Consider the following 19,480-nt stretch of genomic DNA (forward strand, 5'->3'; position numbering starts at 1 on the left):
AGATCTATAGTAGCGCACTACAGGGAATCGGGTACCATTCTATAGTTTACCCAGGAGTTCTCATAATTTGTTAAGAACCAAGTGTTCCCACAACATCTGGGTTAATAAAGCCAGGGGATATACAAGAACCTCCGTTACACAAATAAATACTTAATTTAATGAAGTTACTGGTGTCTTCATTCAACTCTCTCCATACTTGCCGCATCCTTAATATGTTCTATGCTACAGAAACATGCTCTAAAACACAAACATTGAGGTTAACGTGTTTAATGAAAGCACAAATTACAGAGTAACTAACATTGGTTTGTTACAAATCATACAAAAATGTAATAGCAGCATATCTCATCACATATTTCTGACTTGCTGTCAGGAATAGTTTGACATATAATAAATACAGACATTTCATCAAACAAAAGAGAACTTCCTTTCAGACAAATGAAACAATGACCTCACATGAGGGTGGTGTACGTGCAGAGAGTTGGGAGAAAAAAAAACTGTCCCAAAAAACATCTGCTAAACCAGAAGACCTGCATAGACCAGGAGAGGTAGATGAAGACAGAAAAACTCCCCCAAAACCAAACAGGGGCTTGGATGAGCAGTGATATGTTTGTGCCTGGCCACCAGATGCATACTTGTGGAACTTTAAGCATTTCTCCAATACCCATTGAGGAAATGTCAATGAGAATACCTTCCCGAAACTGTCAACATGTTGAATGAATGAATGGCTGTGTCGTTTTATTTACTGTGCACGGGTCCACCTGGTTGAATGAATCAAAAACAGATTCTGAAGACCCTGAACTGGGTTTGGCAGAGCTGGAGACCTGTGGTCTTCAGAGATGGAGTTATTTAGTCAGAAACACAAATGCATACACTGTTGCCCTATTTACAATCAGAAAATAGGAAACATAAACAATCTAAAAATGACAAATGGTCCATACTTGTAAGCACATCCGCGTTGAATAAATAAGGTGTTATACATCACGTAAATAAATTAAGAGTAATTACATAAGAAAAAAATGTGCTGATTTGAATGAGTGTGTATTTATACGTGTTTGTAATAAAAAGTCAGTATATATGATGTGGATGTGTGTAGGTTTGAAGGCACCTATATGTGTGTTTAAGTAGAGTACAAGACTATGTGTGTCAATACGTGTGCATGCATGTGCCCGTGAATGTGGGTCAGAGTGTCCATGATTTAGAGCTCCAGCTGGCACTCCAAGCCGGGTAGATAATTGGACCCCAGAATCTTCTTCCCATTCCAGGAGGACACACACCAACACCTGGCATGGGGTCCCACCAGAGACGACTCACACTAGAACACAACAGAAGAGGGGGCAATATATTCAATTACATGGATCAACTTCACTGCATTGATAAATGTTTTCCTGGTCAGATCACACCATCTACCACTAATGAGCTAATGCTATTGCTAAACAAACCTACAGCTCAGGTGCTATGCCTTACCTGCTTGGCCTTGTAGAAGCCATGTTTGTCACAGTTGGGAAGGTAGAAGTTGGTGAACTTCTCTCCTAGTTCCTGCTGAGAGCTGGTTATCTTGTCCAGAGCTGCATGCAGCTCAATGTGGCAGGGACCCTGGGGACAAGACAAGGAGAACAGTCAACATCTGATACAAAACATACTGTATAATAAACACAGCAAGATGGACATAGAAAACGTTATGAAATAAAATCAAACTTTGTCACATGCACCGAATACAACAGGTGTATTTATACCTTACTGTGAAATGCTGACTTACAAGCCCTTAACCAACAATGCAGTTCAAGAAAGAGTTCAGAAAATATTTAACAATAAACCAAAGTAAAAAAATAATAAAAAGTAACACAATATAGTAACAATAATGAGGCTATATACAGGGGATACCGGTACCGAGTCAGTGTGAGGGGGTACAGGTTATAGTCGAGGTACTGGTACCGAGTCAGTGTGAGGGGGTACAGGTTATAGTCGAGGTCATTTGTGCATGTAGGTAGAGGTGAAGTGACTATGCTTAGATAATAAACAGAGTAGCAGCAGTGTAAAAACAAATGGAGGGGGTCAATGTAATAGTCCAGGTGGCCATTTAATTAATTGTTCAGCAGTCTTATGGCTTGGGGGTAGAAGCTGTTAAGGAGCCTTTTGGTCCAACACGAAGTTGTTATATCTGACTAAGAACATTCAATTGTCATGTGGTAAAATGCAAAGCAAATTTCATCTCAAGGGAGTAACATTTTCTCACTGAGTCTGGGTGGTTTTTGTTAAAAGGGCAACAGCTTCCTCTGGTGGCTAAGAGCTAAATTGTCTTGAACTCTAAATTAGGTTCTCTCCACTAAGCTACAGCTGAAGAAGAAAGTAAGTCTGGGGCCATATAAAGCACCTGATTTAGGATCAGCCCTTACGAAAACAGATTGCAGTCAGAGTGCAGTATAACTGCAGTATTCTGCAAATACTGTGTTCAATATACCAGATGTTTTTTTAACTACAGTAACAGTGCAGTCTAACTACAGTTCAATTGCAGTACACTGCAGTTATTCTACAATTACTGCATCCAAAATACCAGTCGACTGCAGTTGCTGCACTTTTACTGCGGTTTCAATACTCCAATCTTTTTTGTAAGGGAGTTTAGCCTTTTAGATCACAATGAAAAAGATTACATGCAGAGTGGGAGTACTGATTCTAGAGCAGAAGCTTGATACATATGTAAATTATGCCCATCTGTTCCACCATTACAGTCTGAAGACCTACCGAACTTTGACAGTAAGTCAGATCAGGGACGCGACTGTCACTGGGCGGGTTATGTCCACTCCCTCCCACACATTTTGAAATTGCATTTGTCACCCCCAGATTTATCATTGCAATGTGATACAAAAAGCGGCAACAGTGTGCTTTAGGACCATGTGGACGCCTCTGAGCAGTTGGGTAGGCTGTTTGGAGTGTTCAGCCTGCTGGATTTAGGACCTCGTGGACACCACAGAGCGGGCTGACAGGCTGTGTGAAGGCAAAGCTGCTGGAAGGCTGGCTGGACCAGCTTGAGAGAGTTGAGTATAGTTCAGTGTGTATGTTGCTGCACTCTTTCACCGAGTTGTAAAAGCAAGCAGAGCAGAAACTGGCTACTATTTAGGTAAGGTAACTGTTGTTTAACTTAACAGATTTGTTTTACTAGTGTTTATTTGCAGTGCTGAGCTAGTATTGTAACTGACATGTAACAATAGCTAATGTTTTATCCCCTCTCGACTGAGATGAATGAATAAGCTATGCTAGCTACCACAGCCAGGTCAACTCTAGCCTCCAGTTCGGTCAGACAGCGATATGAGGTGGATATTACTATTATGTAACACCTGCTGTTTGTATGGAAATGTTTTGCAGCCTTTTTTGTCCCATTTCAGAAGTAATTTAACTTGGCTAGCTATCGCCAGTTGATGTACCGTTAGAGAGAGCTTCCAAAAGTTGTCGAAAGTTAGCTATTATTTTTGCCTCAATCAAACGAGAAACCATCGGCCAAATGACTCAATATTGATATTCTGACGTTTTTTTCAGTGCGATGTGACTTTTATTAGTCAGTATGGCAATGTAATGTTAGTGTCCCTAGCTAATTCCCTACTTTTCACACTGGCATAGTAATAAATGGCTCTAACGTTACATGCTTCACTGTCAAGGTGCACAGTAGAGGTCTGCACAGGACTGAATTCTTCATCCCATATCCACACCTGCTTGCTTTCTGTCCGACTCCCACCCGCTACTGAAAGAACTGGTCCCAAACCCAACCACAGTCCAGCTATGTTATTTTAGGTGTATGTGATGCAGCTCACTTGCCAGCCATGGTCCCAGCAATTCTGCACCCTATAGGCAATAACAAATGCACAAAAATAACTTAAGAAATAGGTTAAATTACCAGAGATTCTCACATGGCTCTTATATTGTAGTACTAGGCTATGTCAGCCAATTTGCTAGATGTAGTTTGAAGAGAGCAGAGTTGGGTGATCAATATTTATGCCTATTTTTAGGCAATGTTGTAAACTATAGCCTAATCATAGGTCTATTTAGGAAGTCTATTTAACTGCCCCCATGCCCATGCATAGGCTACAGCCTACTCTATTTAATTGAGACTACAAGCGCACCTGATATCGCAGGTGTGGCTACTGAACTGGAAGCAGCGATAGGCATAGGCCTATAGGACACAGCCTACCCTTTAGGTGGACCATTTGCAGGCAGAGGCAAATAAATGGGTCATCAATACTTATTGAAAAGGTTCAACGCTAGCTCACGACCTAGCCTATGTGCCAGTTACGCCTTTTCAATAATGACTACATTTTGATTGTACTTTCGACACACGGTTTGTTGAACGCCCCCCACTTCTTGCCATTATCAATATTTATTTACAGACACAGTCGTAAACCACAGTCTATGAAATATACTTAACTATAATTATTCACTGCCATGGGATTCTCCGCCCATGTAGGCAGCCTACTCTATTTCAATGAGACCACACATACTAGGTGCACTTGAACTCTCACGCCCAACTAGGAGGGGTAGGCTACTGAAGTTAAAGCAGCACATTCTGAGTGAATAATGTGAGAAATGTGTACTACTGTAAGCTGCAGTATAATGACAGCAGCTGAAGATTAAAGTTAGTCTGGGATCTGGGAATAATGGTCATTTCAACTATTGAATCATTGATTCTACTCTTGGATAATATAATGAATACACTAAGGTAATTATTCGTCATGCCTCATTTTAGGAGGATCAGATGGTGACAGGGGTCTCAGTAGGGTCGGGCAGCCAGGGAAGACCAGTCTGTGACAGAGGTGAGGTGAATATTTGCACATACAATGAATTCTGTGTAGAGAACACCGGACAAGCCAGATGCAATTTTAAGGCAGTCTGACAAACCTCCATAGTTGATTTTCAAACCGTTTCAAGAGTTGATAGAGGCTTTTCCTGATGACACAAAACATGTCAAACTACAAAACTAGCTTCTGGTAGAAGCTATTGATGATGATGATGAATGGATACAGATGTGTTAGAATGCCCAGTCATGTTCATATCATCTCAGTTTAAGATCATCCATAGAACGTACTATATGCCAGTGAAACCGAATTAGATGCACTCATAAATGACACTCCTCTCCTGGGGGTTTAAAACACACAAGGGGACATATTTGCATATTGTTATCCTCCTACAATGTCAAGTTATGTATCACTAGATTTGATTTATTACAAGATTAAGGGCATGATGGGCAACTTTCATAAGGCCTTATATGGAATACGGTACAACTAAAGGAGTCTGTATTGAAAAGATACCCACTTCAGGGGAGATACATATTTAGGCATTCCCTAGCTGCTGGGCTGCTCAGTCCTAGCCCTGGGGTCTGCTGTCCTGTAGGTTGTCACGGTGTCACTCCTAATACTACCAAAACCAATTAGGAATGTTTCACTAAGACCCTAAAGCCGAGTGGGGTGTGTTGGGTTTGGGCGTTGTCCTGTCCTAGGTACAGGACAGGGCAACACAGCTATATTGTGTGCAAATCAAAAGAGCTCTACAGTATTATTAGTTTATGAGATTAATTATATGGAGGATTTGCTGTTTCTGTGTGTTAATGTATATTTGAGGTGTATGTCAGGTTTTTTTTTTTGCTTAATTTTTTGTTTCCAAACCTTTCCCTTTGGGAATTAAACTAAATTAAAAGTGTGACCTGAGAAGGAAATTGTGTTGGGAAAAGAGTTGCGTTGTTGACTAGATTGGTCGGGGGTGGCAGCTCGGGCTGGCTGGTTGGTCTGGCTGAAATTTGATATCGAGGATGTCTTTATAAAGACAGTCAAAGTATTTTTTCAAGAGTCGTTCATTTGTTAGGCTATTGGTTAAAGGTGCAACAATATTCATTATAGAATTACCTTTGATCAAGTTCGGTCTTATTAACCACTTAAACATATTTATTAAGGATCTCTTACCTAGCTTGATGATTGTGGGCATGTTTGCTTACTTTTTGTTATAGACTGGATTGTGTAAAATTGCAGGAAATTAGCTTTAGATAGTCCCCAAAATCTGGGGAGGGCCCCCTGACTCTCCACCAAGTTATGTCCCCCCCTTCTAAAACCAAAGTGGTGGCCCTGCTTCAGATTGAATACTGTGCATACCTGTTCCACCAGTTTCTTGCGGATGGTGTTGACCTTGGCCTTGATGCTCTCCTGAGCCCCCTCATTTTTGGTGTCAAAGGGGGTGTTGAGTCCCAGGAAGTAGGCTAGGGAGCTGTGGTCTGGCACCCCTTCTACTTTCTCTGTGGATTAGAGAAAGAAATTAGTGGGTAAGTATACCATGTTTTACGTAAGTTTATATTCTATCCTTTTGATTATGTTGTCAAAAAAGGTTTAATTTGTAGATTGTCCAACATCTTTATAAATAAGTAATAGCTCAATGAATGAAAAACAAAGACATGAAGGACAAAAAGCAGAGTCTACCTTGTCCCTGGTCCTCAGTGCAGATGGCCTGTCCTCTGGTTAGGGAGTGGAGGGGTCTAGGATCCCCAGCTCTTGGGCTGCATTTTAACCCCTGAGCACAGTGGGCTGTGTATACCCCACAGGAGGCCCCCTTCTCCAGGGCACATGCCATGCAGCAGCCACAGCCTGGCTCCCTTAGAACCTGCTTACAGTCTGGGGAGATGGCCGGGCATTCATCCAGCTTCTCCTGGGTACAGGGGGCACAGCGAATAGGCTCTGGGCCCACCACAGGGGAAGACTGGGCAAGAGTGGTCAGGAGGGACAATGACGTCGCTGCCAGCAGTGTCAACTTCTTATATAATCCAAGCATCTCGATTCTTCAGGTGTAGAAAGACACTAAAATCTACAGTCAGGTGTAGATGTGAATTTTCTTCAAGTGCGGTCTTTAATCTTCAAGTGTAGTTTTTGCTTAGTCCTCAAGCACTTATGAAAAGCACAATATACTGTAAATAGGCATCTATAGGTTTCCTTCTTTCTTTCTGAACTGAATTCTCAGAACAAAGGAGTTGCAGTATTTATACAGAGCTCTGACCCTCAGGGAGGTTAATGTTTGAACCAGTGACTCCAGATATTAAACATTTTAGCAAGACAGCGCAGGACCAGCATTAGCTGTATTGGGTGAGTTGACCTCTGGTAGAGTGTGTAGATCTGAACTGGGGTTCACTGAAGCTGCCTGCCCTGTCGTCAATATTTACTCTGGGACGAGGAGTGATTGTACAAGGTGATGTTGGAAAACATTGCGAAATCAATTCGTTGTTTTTTTGGTTTTGACCCCTCGATCGTTCACACTGTACATACTGTATGGTGTGGGGGACAAACTAATAATGGATTGATGTTAAGTTGTGCATTGAGATTCATCCTTTGGTACATGACTTACCTAAGGGTCAGAAGTTATAGGTCAGTGATGACCTGGATATGATTTGATTCTACTCTACTTTTTCATAAACCCATATGAGTTGTTCAGTCCATGTGGTGGACTAGGGGGTCATCTGCAGGGCACATAAACATGATCATCCCATCAGTTACATAACCATGCAACCATAACATGTTATTCTGGAGAATGTATTTTTTTTAAATTGGTCACTTCCTGGTGTAGTATTAGTTAATCACACTTTATCTACGGTTAACACTGAACACCTTTACACCCCTCCCCCATACCTTGACACACTGTTTCTCTGTGCCTCTATGATACCTCATGTTTTTCATCGCATGATGAAGCATGGGGACTTTGTGCAATGACTGGCCTCTTAGTCAGTGTCTCGAGACACCAACTGAAACTTCCTTGTCATATGTGGAAGGTTGTAGGGTCATTCCACGAAATTAGTTCCTTTTACACCCCTTTTAGATTTTAAGAAACTGTGCACCAATATTGCATTTAACAAGCATGTTATATTAAATTTAAGGGCCCTTTAATATAGACCACATGTAAAATTCAATAAATCACACTTGCTAAAGTGCCAAAATTCTGTATATTGGCATGTCCCTCTGTGACTTCTAACATGTACACCCTGTTTCCCGTAGACTAACCGAAAGTATCAGACGTAAAAGAAAATGCCTGAGCGGAGTTCCTACATTCTGTTTTCAGGGGAAAAGGAAGCTGGGTGGAATTAGCTGTATCCTGAAAAATGTATGCATCCGTTTTTTTGGCAACTCCGCTAAGTCGACCCATAGACAGGCTGGAAATGAAATCAACCCTGTTACTTTATTTTGCACTTATTGATAGGCTCTTACTATCTGAATATTTTTACAGAGTTACACTACCCAAAAGGGACTCATTTTCTGGAACGACCCTGTTATTTTCCCAGTCTGATGAAATGCTGGCCTTGGTAAACACAATTGGTACATTGGAGGTGTACCCTGGATAACGTCCAGATAACCTTTATTCATGTTCGTGAATCAGACACATGTATTTCTCTTGCATTGTATGCTTTAGTGACACACAGTATGTATCATCTTGCAATGATTCATTGGATACCCTTTAGTCATGTTGCAAGCCTACTCAACAACCAGCTCATGTGTTGTAGCCTCCTCAATGTTGTGCATCAAATTCACCAGCCATTGTGGGAAAATATCCTCCTATAGGGATATAATGAAGTGAGTATCATGGACAAAATTATCAAAATGTGTGTTTGATCACCATAATTGGATGTACTTTTGATAACCAAATACCAGTCTAAAGTTTGGAAACAGACTCTTTCAACGTTTTTTCTTAATTTTGTACTATTTTCTACATTGTAGAATAATAGTGAAGACATCAACACTACAAAATAACACACATGGCATCATATAGTAACCGAAAATAGTGTTATACAAATCAAAATATAGCCACCCTTTGCCTCGATGACAGCATTGCGCACTCTTGGCATGCTCTCAACCAGCTTCATAAGGATTGCTAAGTGCAAACCAGATGGGATGGCGTATTGCTGCAGAATGCTGTGGTAGCCATGCTGGTTAAGTGGGCCTTGAATTCTAAATAAAATCACCCCACACCATCACACCTCCTCCTCCATGCGTCACGGTGGATTTCCACTGGTCTAATGTCCATTGCTCATGCTCCTTGGCCCAAGCACGTCTCTTCTTATTATTGGTGTCCTTAACTAGTGGTTTCCCTGCAGAAATTCAAACATGTAGGCCTGATTCACACAGTCTCCTCTGAACAGTTCATGTTAAGATGTGTCTGTTACTTGAACTCTGAAGTATTTATTTGGGCTGCAATTTCTGAGGCTGGTAACTAATGAATGTATCCTCTGCAGCAGAAGTAACTCTAGGTCTTCCTTTCCTGTGGCTGTCCTATAGAGCCAGTTTCATCATAGCGCTTGATGGTTTTTGTGACTGCACTTGAAGAAACATTCAATGTTCTTGAACTGTTCAGGATTGTCGCGTCTTTGGCTATGTCAGATTAAGTGATATGACATGCTATTCAATAAAATCATTTCTCCGTAATTAATATTACCTGATTGAGCTAATCATGTAAATGTAATTAACTAGAGAGTCGGGGCACCACAAAATGATATTTATGGAGCTGTTATCTTCCGAATAAACTCTTAAAGACCTAGTAATATTTTACATCAATAGCAGTCAATATTCATTTTCGCCTTAATTCAGTCTCATCTGAAAGTTGTAAATTCTTGGTTATCTGCACGAACCCTGGCCAACAAGTTGAATCGGCAATACAAAATTGGGTTTCATTATTTATTTACTAAATATCTAACTAATCACACAGAATTACATATATACAGAATTAAATCATACCTTTATTGCAAATTACGTCATAAAGGAAAACGTCCCTAGCGAACATATGACAGCTGGTTACACAAAAGAAAAGGGCTGGGTTTGAGTGAAAGAGCGGGAAGACTGAGGACCAAAGGAAGAAGCTGTGCTATCGTAAATACAGTATTTTATGCATTCTAAATTACCGCCCATTTGGAAAAGGAAAATGCAATAAATATTTACTCTGAGCTGCACTTCAGTAGGTTGGTGGTAGATGGAAGGCCATGTTGCCAAACCAAGTCCTTTGTAGAACGGCTCTGGTGATCAATTGGATACGTTGTAGTAACGTCGTTGTGTGATAGACGGGTACTCTGTCTGTTCCTTTCTAACCCTAGTTTGCAGCTGCTGTTGCTAACTCAACGGCTAGGAGGTATCACTTCTGTAGTGAATAAGAGTTCAAAGTTCATACCATTCGCAACCAAAGCTCACGCTGATGTTGGCTTCGTTCTGTAGTTATTATCTGAACCCTTCTGACATCGGACCGTCGTACTCACATCCTCGGAACAGAAGGTTACATTTGTCAAGGCTTTATATAGTGGAGCGAGAAGGGTATGTCTGGAAAGTTTTATAGCCCATGTCTCTTCACAGGGGCGGGCCACTGATTGAGCAGAGCCCTAACCTTATGAAAACCCAATCTCTCATTTGGAAGCTAAAATTACATTTAATCTCTTCACCCATAATTTTATATTCAAACATTTAAATTGAACAACAATTCCACGTGACTCCGATAACTACAGTGTTCAGACTTTCCACTGTAGAGTTTATGTCATCCTATCATTGATGAGAATGTCTCAGATGACAACCAAACTGACATCATATTCATTAAGTACCACGGCATATGTTGAATTGGTCAGATTACCAGAATATAGTTCATTTCCTCCCCACCTTCTGATGTACCCAGAATCTCCATGTTAACCAAGGGGTTTTCAAATTTGACATCAGTAGGGTAGAGAGAGGAAAAAAGGGGTGGGGGGAAGAGGTATTTATGCCTGTCATAAACCTACCTCCAGGCAAATGTCATGACAGGATTGACTGACCTTGTCTTAAAGTAATGGACTGTAGTTTCTCTTTGCTTATTTGATCTGTTCTTGCCATAATATGGTCTTTTACCAAATAGGGCTATCTTCTGTATACCACTCCTACCTTGTGACAACACAACTGATTGACTCAAACGCATTAAAAAAATAAATTCCACAAATTAGCTTCTAACAAGGCACACCTGTTAATTGAAATGCATTCCAGGTGACTACCTCATGAAGCTGATTGAGAGAATGACAAGAGTGTGCATGTCACGCCTTGGTCATTGTATCTTGTGTTTTTGTTATATGTTTGGGTAGGCCAGGGTGTGACATGGGTTTATACATTGTATTTCGTATTGGGGTTTGTATTAATTGGGAGTGTGCATTATTAGTGGTGTGTCTAGTTAGGCTTGGCTGCCTGAGGAGATTCCTAATTGGAGTCAGCTGATTCTCGTTGTCTCGGATTGGGAACCGTATTTAGGTAGCCTGAGTGCGCATTGTATTTCGTGGGTGATTGTACCGGTCTCTGTGTTAGGCTGTAATTAGTTTCACTCGTTTGTTGTTTTTGTATTTTCAGTTATTTCATGTACCGCATTATCTTAATTAAAAGTCATGAGTAACCTACACGCTGCATTTCGGTCTGACTCTCTTCAAACAACAGACGAACTTCGTTACAGAATCACCCACCACCATTCACAGACCGAGCAGCGTGTGAACTGGCAGGAGCTAAAGGAGGACGTTATGGACGGCAGAAGCAGGGATTATAGACGTGGGAAGAAATCGACAGGTGGGCGGCCGACCCAGAGCGAGTGCAGGAGCCCGCCTGGGATTCCCTACAGCAATGCGAAGAGGGCTATACACGTATGGAATCGAAAAGGAAAGCACGGTTATACAGAGCGAAAACCGAAGGTAACGGGGAATGCGCAGAGAGAGTGGCTGAGTCAGGAATCAGACCTGAGCCTACTCTCCCTGTTAATCGTGAAGAGCAGTTGCAATGGGAGAGACTGCATCATTTGGAGATTTGGACATGGGAGGAGGAATTAGACGGTAAAGGACCCTGGGCGCAGCCGGGAGAATATCGCCGTCCCAAGGAGGAAATAGAAGCAGCTAAAGCGGAGAGGCGCAAGTATGAGGAGGCAGCACGGCGACGCGGTTGGAAACCGGAAAGTCACCCCAAAAACATTATTGGGGGGGGGGCTAAAAGGGAGAATAGTTATGCCAGCTAGGAAACCTGTGCATACTCCCTGTGCTCACCGTTGGGCTAGAGAGACCGGGCAGGCACCGAGCTGCCCCTCGGTACCGAGCTGCCCCTCGGTCCCGAGCTGCCCCTCGGTTATGTGGGGATCAGGGTGAGGACTATTAGGCCATGGTCGGTGGAGAAGATGGATTATCCTAGGACGCGAAGGGGAGGAACTAGGACATTTATGGAGTGGGGTCCACGTCCCGAGCCTGAACCGCCACCATGGACGGACGCCCACCCGGACCCTCCCTATGCTCTTAAGGTGCGGACTCCAGGACGCACCTCAGGGGGGGGGGGTTCTGTCACGCCTTGGTCATTGTATCTTGTGTTTTTGTTATATGTTTGGGTAGGCCAGGGTGTGACATGGGTTTATACATTGTATTTTGTATTGGGGTTTGTATTAATTGGGAGTGTGTATTATTAGGGGTGTGTCTAGTTAGGCTTGGCTGCCTGAGGCGATTCCTAATTGGAGTCAGCTGATTCTCGTTGTCTCGGATTGGGAACCGTATTTAGGTAGCCTGAGTGCGCGTTGTATTTCGTGGGTGTTTGTACCTGTCTCTGTGTTAGGCTGTAATTAGTTTCACTCGTTTGTTGTTTTTGTATTTTCAGTTATTTCATGTACCGCATTATCTTCATTAAAAGTCATGAGTAACCTACACGCTGCATTTCGGTCTGACTCTCTTCAAACAACAGACCAACTTCGTTACAGTGCAAAGCTGCTATCAAGGAAAAGGGTGGCTACTTTGAAGAAACTAAAATATTAAATATCTTTGAAACACTTTTTTTGGTTACTATATGATTCTATATGTGTTATTACATAGTTTTGATGTCTTCACAATTATTCTACAATGTAAAATATAGTAATAAAAACAAACATTTAAAAAGGAAAGCTCTTGAATGAGTAGGTGTCCAAACTTTTGACTGGTAATGTACATGTATTTTGTTTGTCCAGACCATCATGACTAAAGGCGTATTATTGATACTCACTGCAGTTGGCACCTTTCTCCGTCCCCTAGGCCCCCTCTTCTTCTGTGGTGGTGGTAGCTCGTCCTTCCATCTCCTCTTCTGTGGTCGTTGTGGTGTTGGTAGCTCATCATCTGACGATGACCAGGAGAGTCTCCTCCTTGTATGAGATGTTTGTTTCACTGTTCTGTTGATGGTTAGCTGGCGCTGAAATGTAATTACTTGCATTAAACATCAACAAAAACATAAAGTGAGAAGATGAGTTGGGACAACAGGCTACTTCCCATTGGGCACATACTGGTTAAATCAACATTGTTTCCACATAATTCCAATGTAATTACATTGAACAAAAATTACCTCTACTTCCGAATGAACGCCATCCACTTCCCCATCAGCCTTTGCTCTGCGTTCACTAGGGAGTGTGAACCCTGGTGGGGTAATCTCCCCAAGGTCACTAGTGGTCTGGGTGATATTTGGATATGGTAGAGAGAGATTGTAGATCTCCACCTGTGCAGCACTACTCTGGTCCAGAGAACGAGACTGCCGGCTTGGCCTCCATACCTTTAGTGGAGGCTCTTCCTCCTGATCATCCACCACCTGCTCTTTTTTCTCTTCCTCCTCATCCTCCTCCTCCTCTTCCTGGATAGGTTCTAGATGCTGTATTGTTAGTTTTAATAAATAGTGGCTTGCAAAAGTATTCACCCCCTCCGATTTTGTTGCCTTACAACCTGGAATTATAATATATATATTTTTTTTTTTGGGGGGGGGGGGTTGTATAATTTGATTTATACAACATGCCTACAACTTTGAAGATGTAAAATATTTGCTTATTTTGAAACAAACAAGAAAGACAATAAAACAGAAACTTGAGCGTGCATAATCATTCACTCCACCAAAGTCAATACTTTGTAGAGACACCTTTTGCAGCAATTACAACTGCAAGTCTCTTGGGGTATGTCTCTATCAGCTTGGCACATCTAGCCACTGGGATTTTTGCCCATTCTTCAAGGCGAACTGCTCCAGCGCCTTCATGTTGGATGGGTTCCGCTGGTGTACAGCAATCTTTAAGTCATACCACAGATTCTCAAAAGGATTGAGGTCTGGGCTTTGACTAGGCCATTCCAAGACATTTAAATGTTTCCCCTTAACCTGTTGCGTCGAGCAATCCCGTATCCGGGAGCATAATTATAGCCTCAAGCTCATTACCATAACGCAACGTTAACTATTCATGAAAAATCGCAAATGAAATAAATATATTGGCTCACAAGCTTAGCCTTTTGTTAACAACACTGTCATCTCAGATTTTCAAAATATGCTTTTCAACTATAGCTACACAAGCATTTGTGTAAGAGTATTGATAGCTAGCAAAACATTAAGCCTAGCAATTCAGCAGGCAACATTTTCACAAAAACAAGAAAAGCATTCAAATAAAATATTTTACCTTTGAAGAACTTCAGATGTTTTCAATGAGCTGACTCTCAGATAGCAAATGTTCAATTTTTCCAAATAGATTACTTGTATAGGAGAAAAATCACTGTTGGCTAAGAGAAAAATACCCGAAAATTCAGTCATTACAACAAACTTTTTTTCCAAATGAACTCCATAATATTGACAGTAACATGGCAAATGTTGTTTAGAATCAATCCTCAAGGTGTTTTTCACATATCTATTCGATGATAAGTAATTCGTGGCAGTTTTGGTTTCTCCTCTGAACCAAATGGAAAAATGCACGCAGCTGGAGATTACGCAATAATTGCAACGGAGGACACCAACTGGAGCACCTGGTAAATGTAGTCTCTTATGGTCAATCTTCCAATGATATGCCTACAAATACGTCACAATGCTGCAGACACCTTGTGGAAACGACAGAAAGTGTAGGCTCATTCCTTGTGCATTCACAGCCATATAAGGAGACATTGGAACACGCATTCAAAATCTGGGGCATTTCCTGTTTGAAATTTCATATTGGTTTCGCCTGTAGCATCAGTTCTGTGGCACTCACAGATAATATCTTTGCAGATTTGGAAACGTCAGAGTGTTTTCTATCCAAAGCTGTCAATTATATGCATAGTCGAGCATCTTTTCGTGAGAAAATATCTTGTTCAAATGGGAACGTTTTTTTATCCAAAAATGAAAAGAGCGCCCCCTATATCGAAGTTAAACCACTCTAGTATGCTTAGGGTAATTGTGCTGCTGGTAGGTGAACCTCCATCCAAGCCTCAAATCTCTAGAAGACTGAAACAGGTTTCCCTCAATTTTGATCAGTTTCCAGTCCCTGCCAATGAAAAACATCCACACAGCATGATGCTGCCACCACCCTGCTTCACCGTGGGGATGGTATTCTCAGCGTGATGATAGGTGTTGGGTTGGCGCCAGACATAGTGTTTTCCTTGATGGCAAAAAAGCTCAATTTTAGTCTCATCTGACCAGAGTACCTTCTTCCATATGTTTGGGGAGTCTCCCACATGCCTTTTGGTGAACACTAAAAGCAATGTCTTTTTTTCTGGCCACTCGTCTGTAAAGCCCAGCATTGTGGAGTGTACGGCTTAAAGTGGTCCTATGGACAGATACTCCAATCACCGCATTGGAGCTATGCAGCTCCTTCAGGGTTATCTTTGGTCTCTTTGTTGCCTCTCTGATTAATGCCCTCATTGCCTGGTCTGTGAGTTTTGGTGGGCAGCCCTCTCTTGGCAGGTATGTTGTGTCATATTCTTTCCATTTAAAAAAAAATATGGATTTAACAGTGATCTGTGGGATGTTCAAAAAAAAATGTTTTCTTTATAACCCAACCCTGATCTGTACTTCTCCACAACTGTGTTCCTGACCTGTTTGGAGAGCTCCTTGGTCTTCATGGTGCCACAGACTCTGGGACCTTTCAGAACAGGTGTATATATACACGGAGAATATGTGACAGTTAAATTATGTCCACCTGTGTGCAATCCAACTAATTATGTGACTTTTGAAGGTAATTGGTTGCACCAGATCTTATCTAGGAGCTTCATAGCAAAGGGGGGTGAATACATATGCACAAACCACTTGTCCATTTTTTTTTTTTTGAAACAAGTCATTATTTTCATTTCACTTTATTAATTTGGACTATTTTGTCTATGTTAATTACATGAAATCCAAATAAAAATCTACTTAAATTACAGATTGTAATGCAACAAAGAAAAACACCAAGGGGGATGAATACTTATGCAAGGCACTGTATATCATGTGAATCTGATTCACTTTACAGGGTTAGATAGAATAGAGTTGAAGTCAGAAGTTTACATACACTTAGGTTGGAATCATTTAAACTCGTTTTTCAACCACTCCACAAATTTCTTGTTAACAAACCATAGTTTTGGCAAGTTGGATAGGACATCTACTTTGTGCATGACACAAGTAATTTCTCCAACTATTGTTTGCAGATTATTTCACTGTATCACAATTCCAATGGGTCAGAAGTTTACATACACTAAATTGACTGTGCCTTTGACAGCTTGGAAAATTCCAGGAAATTATGTCATGGCTTTAGAAGATTCAGAGAGGCTAATTGACATCATTTGAATCAATTGGAGGTGTACCTGTGGATGTACTTCAAGGCCTACTTTCAAACTCAGTGCCTCTTTGCTTGACATCATGGGGAAATCAAAAGAAACCAGTCAAGATCTCAGAAAAATTATTGTAGACCACAAGTCTGGTTCATCCTTGGGAGCAATTTCCAAACGCCTGAGGGTACCACGGTCATCTGTACAAACAATAGTACGCAAGTATAAACACCATGGGACCCTGCAGCCTTCATACAATTAATGAAGGAGACACGTTCTCTCCCCTAGAGATTAACGTACTTTGGTGTGAAAAGTGCAAATCAATCCCAGAACAATAGCAAAGGACCTTGTTTAGAAACAGGTACAAAAGTATCTATATCCACAGTAAAACAAGTCCTATATCAACATAACCTGAAAGGCCCCTCAGCAAGGAAGAAGCCACTGCTCCAAAACTGCCATAAAAAAAGCTAGACTACGTTTTACAACTGCACATGGGGACAAAGATGGTACTTTTTGGAGAAATGTCCTCTGTTCTGATAAAGCAAAAATAGAACTGTTTCCCCATAATGACCATTGTTATGTTCGGAGAAAAAGGGGGAGGCTTGCAAGCCGAAGAACACCATCACAACCGTGAAGCACGGGGGTGGCAGCATCATGTTGTGGGGGTGCTTTGCTGCAGGAGGGACTGGAGCACTTCACAAAATAGATGGCGTCATGAGGTAGGAAAATTATGTGGATATATGGAAGCAACATCAAGACACCAGTCAGGAAGTTAACGCTTGGTCGCAAATGTGTCTTCCAAATGGACAATGACCCCAAGAATACTTCCAAAGTTGTGGCAAAATGGCTTAAGGCCAACAAAGTCAAGGTATTGGAGTGGCCATCACAAAGCCCTGACCTCAATCATATAGAAAATTTGTTGGCAGAACTGAAAAAGCGTGTGTGGAGCAAGGAGGCCTACAAACCTGACTCAGTTACACCAACTCTGTCAGGAAGAATTGGGGGGAGCTTGTGGAAGGCTACCCAAAACATTTGACCCAAGTTAAACAATTTAAAGGCAATGATACCAAATACTAATTGAGTGCATGTAAACTTCTGACCCACTGGAAATGTGATGAAAGAAATTAAAGCTGAAATAAATCACTCTACTATTATTCTGACATTTCACATTCTTAAAATAAAGTGGTGATCCTAACTGACCTAAGACAGGGGATTTGTCCTAGGATTAAATGTAAGGAATTGTGAAAACCTGAGTTTAAATATATTTGGCTAAGGTGTAAGTAAACTTCCAACATCATATAGAACTCTTGTATTATCTGTGAATACTCGGAAGCTAGCAAAATCTCAGATGATTTCAATAGCACACAGCAGCACCATCCATTTTAATTTGCATACTTTCTATTCAAACTCTAGTTTTTCCAGAGACATATTTGGATGGAGACAAAACATATACACATTTAAACTTACATATTGTTGTTGATTCTCCATAACATCAATTAGCTAAGGAATAGAGTAAGAAATTGTTGTTTTCCCTGAGGGTTAAATTCTCATTTGAAGTGACATTCAAGAACCGTTTATATGCAGTCTGGTTACACACCAGTTTGTAATTGTCTTGATTGTTCTTTAATTGAAGCCTGGGAGGTCACTTGACACATTTTGCAAATATGTAGGCATGGGAAAATACCTGACTTAGCTGACCCAGTGCCCTACGATCAGAAAGCAAGTTATGATGACAGCCTCTACCAAGAGTTAATCTCATCTGAAATGTTGTATTTGTATATTAAAGACACAGTTGTTCCAATGTTGACAACTGTAGTATTGGTGATGTTGTAGAGAGGACTGATTGTGCAGTTTAACACTCTATATGGTTAACCTTACATCCCCTTCATTGCTTAATCATGACCTTAGAGACATTGATTGATGGAACACACTACAAGGCCATTATTACACCATCAGCTGTTCAGTTTGATTTGCTCTTTTTTTGTGTCACACTGTGGGTTCATTTGAGTGCAGTGCTGGTACTCTTTCAACCTGATGCACCATCCTGATCTCATGAGCTCACATTCTGTTTTGCTAGACATATTAAATAGTGTAGTGACATATCTTGTTACAAGTTAATTATTTAACCTTTATTTAACTAGGCAAGTCAGTTGAGAACAAATTCTTATTTACAATGACGGCCAACCCTGGCCAGACCCTATCCCGGACAACGCTGTGCTCAGTCCTATGGGACTCCCAATCACGGCCGGTTGTGATACAGCCTGGAATCGAACCAGGGTCTGTAGTGACACCTCTAGCACTGAGATGCAGTGCCTTAGACCGCTGCGCCACTCGGGAGCAAGTGAAGCAACACAATAATGAGAGGGCAGCGGTCAGTCAGTTTTACGAGGCAAGTCCTTGGCCTAAACTACAGAAAACCATGCCTGACAGGTTATGGCAGTACAAACAGTGACACCAATCCTGGTTTGGCAGAGACTGTGTTTGCCCAAATCAAAGAAATATGAGATGACAAAAACATTCTCAGTCATAAAATGTGACTTGTTTCAGGGAACCAGGCGTATGTCACACGTCACTACTTCACAGGAGAGGCGTTGAACGTAAACATTTTTTAAAATCAGAATGTGTTTTTTGACAGAAATGCCTTCAGGGACATGTGACCTTTCATGTGCCTTAATAACAAACGTGTATAGCATCTGTAAATACGAATACAATTCTTAAATTAGAAGCCTCTGAAAAAGTCAGGAACCTTCCGCTAGCCATGATTGGCTAAGATATGTGCTGGAAAACCTGAGAGATGAGTTCAGATTGGTCTGCCATGTCTTAGCATGCTTTTGTCTATAACATGAGCTGATCAGTATGTGTAGGTAATCCTTTCTAATGTGGCTTTTTAAAAGATACAGTTGAAGTCGGAAGTTTACATACACCTTAGCGAAATACATTTAATCTCAGTTGTTCACAATTCCTGAC

At 41.3% G+C, this 19,480-nt stretch overlaps 1 protein-coding gene across 3 annotated transcripts; it reads right to left on the reverse strand.

The window, feature by feature from the left end:
* Positions 1 to 251: 251 nt before the first annotated feature.
* LOC124010203 (insulin-like growth factor-binding protein 1) lies at positions 252 to 18,050 on the reverse strand. Of its 3 annotated transcripts, none has more exons than XM_046322617.1 (7): positions 17,981 to 18,050; positions 13,338 to 13,637; positions 13,005 to 13,187; positions 6,450 to 6,675; positions 6,129 to 6,268; positions 1,465 to 1,593; positions 252 to 1,312 (listed from the first exon to the last, which is right to left on the reverse strand). In XM_046322617.1, the coding sequence occupies exons 1-7, from the start codon at positions 17,999 to 18,001 to the stop codon at positions 1,196 to 1,198; spliced, it is 1,116 nt and encodes a 371-aa protein (XP_046178573.1). In that variant the 5' UTR covers positions 18,002 to 18,050; the 3' UTR covers positions 252 to 1,195. The 3 variants fall into 3 exon arrangements, with proteins under 3 accessions (XP_046178573.1, XP_046178574.1, XP_046178575.1); XM_046322618.1 differs by having other exon boundaries at positions 13,338 to 13,619; positions 17,981 to 18,046; XM_046322619.1 differs by lacking the exons at positions 13,005 to 13,187; positions 13,338 to 13,637; positions 17,981 to 18,050 and having other exon boundaries at positions 6,450 to 7,168.
* Between the last annotated feature and the right edge of the window lie 1,430 nt (positions 18,051 to 19,480).

This window comes from Oncorhynchus gorbuscha, linkage group LG22, assembly GCF_021184085.1.
Source record: "Oncorhynchus gorbuscha isolate QuinsamMale2020 ecotype Even-year linkage group LG22, OgorEven_v1.0, whole genome shotgun sequence".
Classification (NCBI taxonomy): domain Eukaryota; kingdom Metazoa; phylum Chordata; class Actinopteri; order Salmoniformes; family Salmonidae; genus Oncorhynchus; species Oncorhynchus gorbuscha.

What these genes read in the sequence shown, in the direction of transcription:
- LOC124010203 (XM_046322617.1), bottom strand. Translation starts at nt 18,001, where the DNA reads ATGGAGAATCAACAACAATAT. An exon ending in GCGTTCATTCGGAAGTAGAG is followed by an intron (nt 13,188 to 13,337) that starts GTAATTTTTGTT and finishes ATTACATTTCAG; the next exon opens with CGCCAGCTAACCATCAACAG. An exon ending in GCTTCTACAAGGCCAAGCAG is followed by an intron (nt 1,313 to 1,464) that starts GTAAGGCATAGC and finishes GTTGTGTTCTAG; the next exon opens with TGTGAGTCGTCTCTGGTGGG.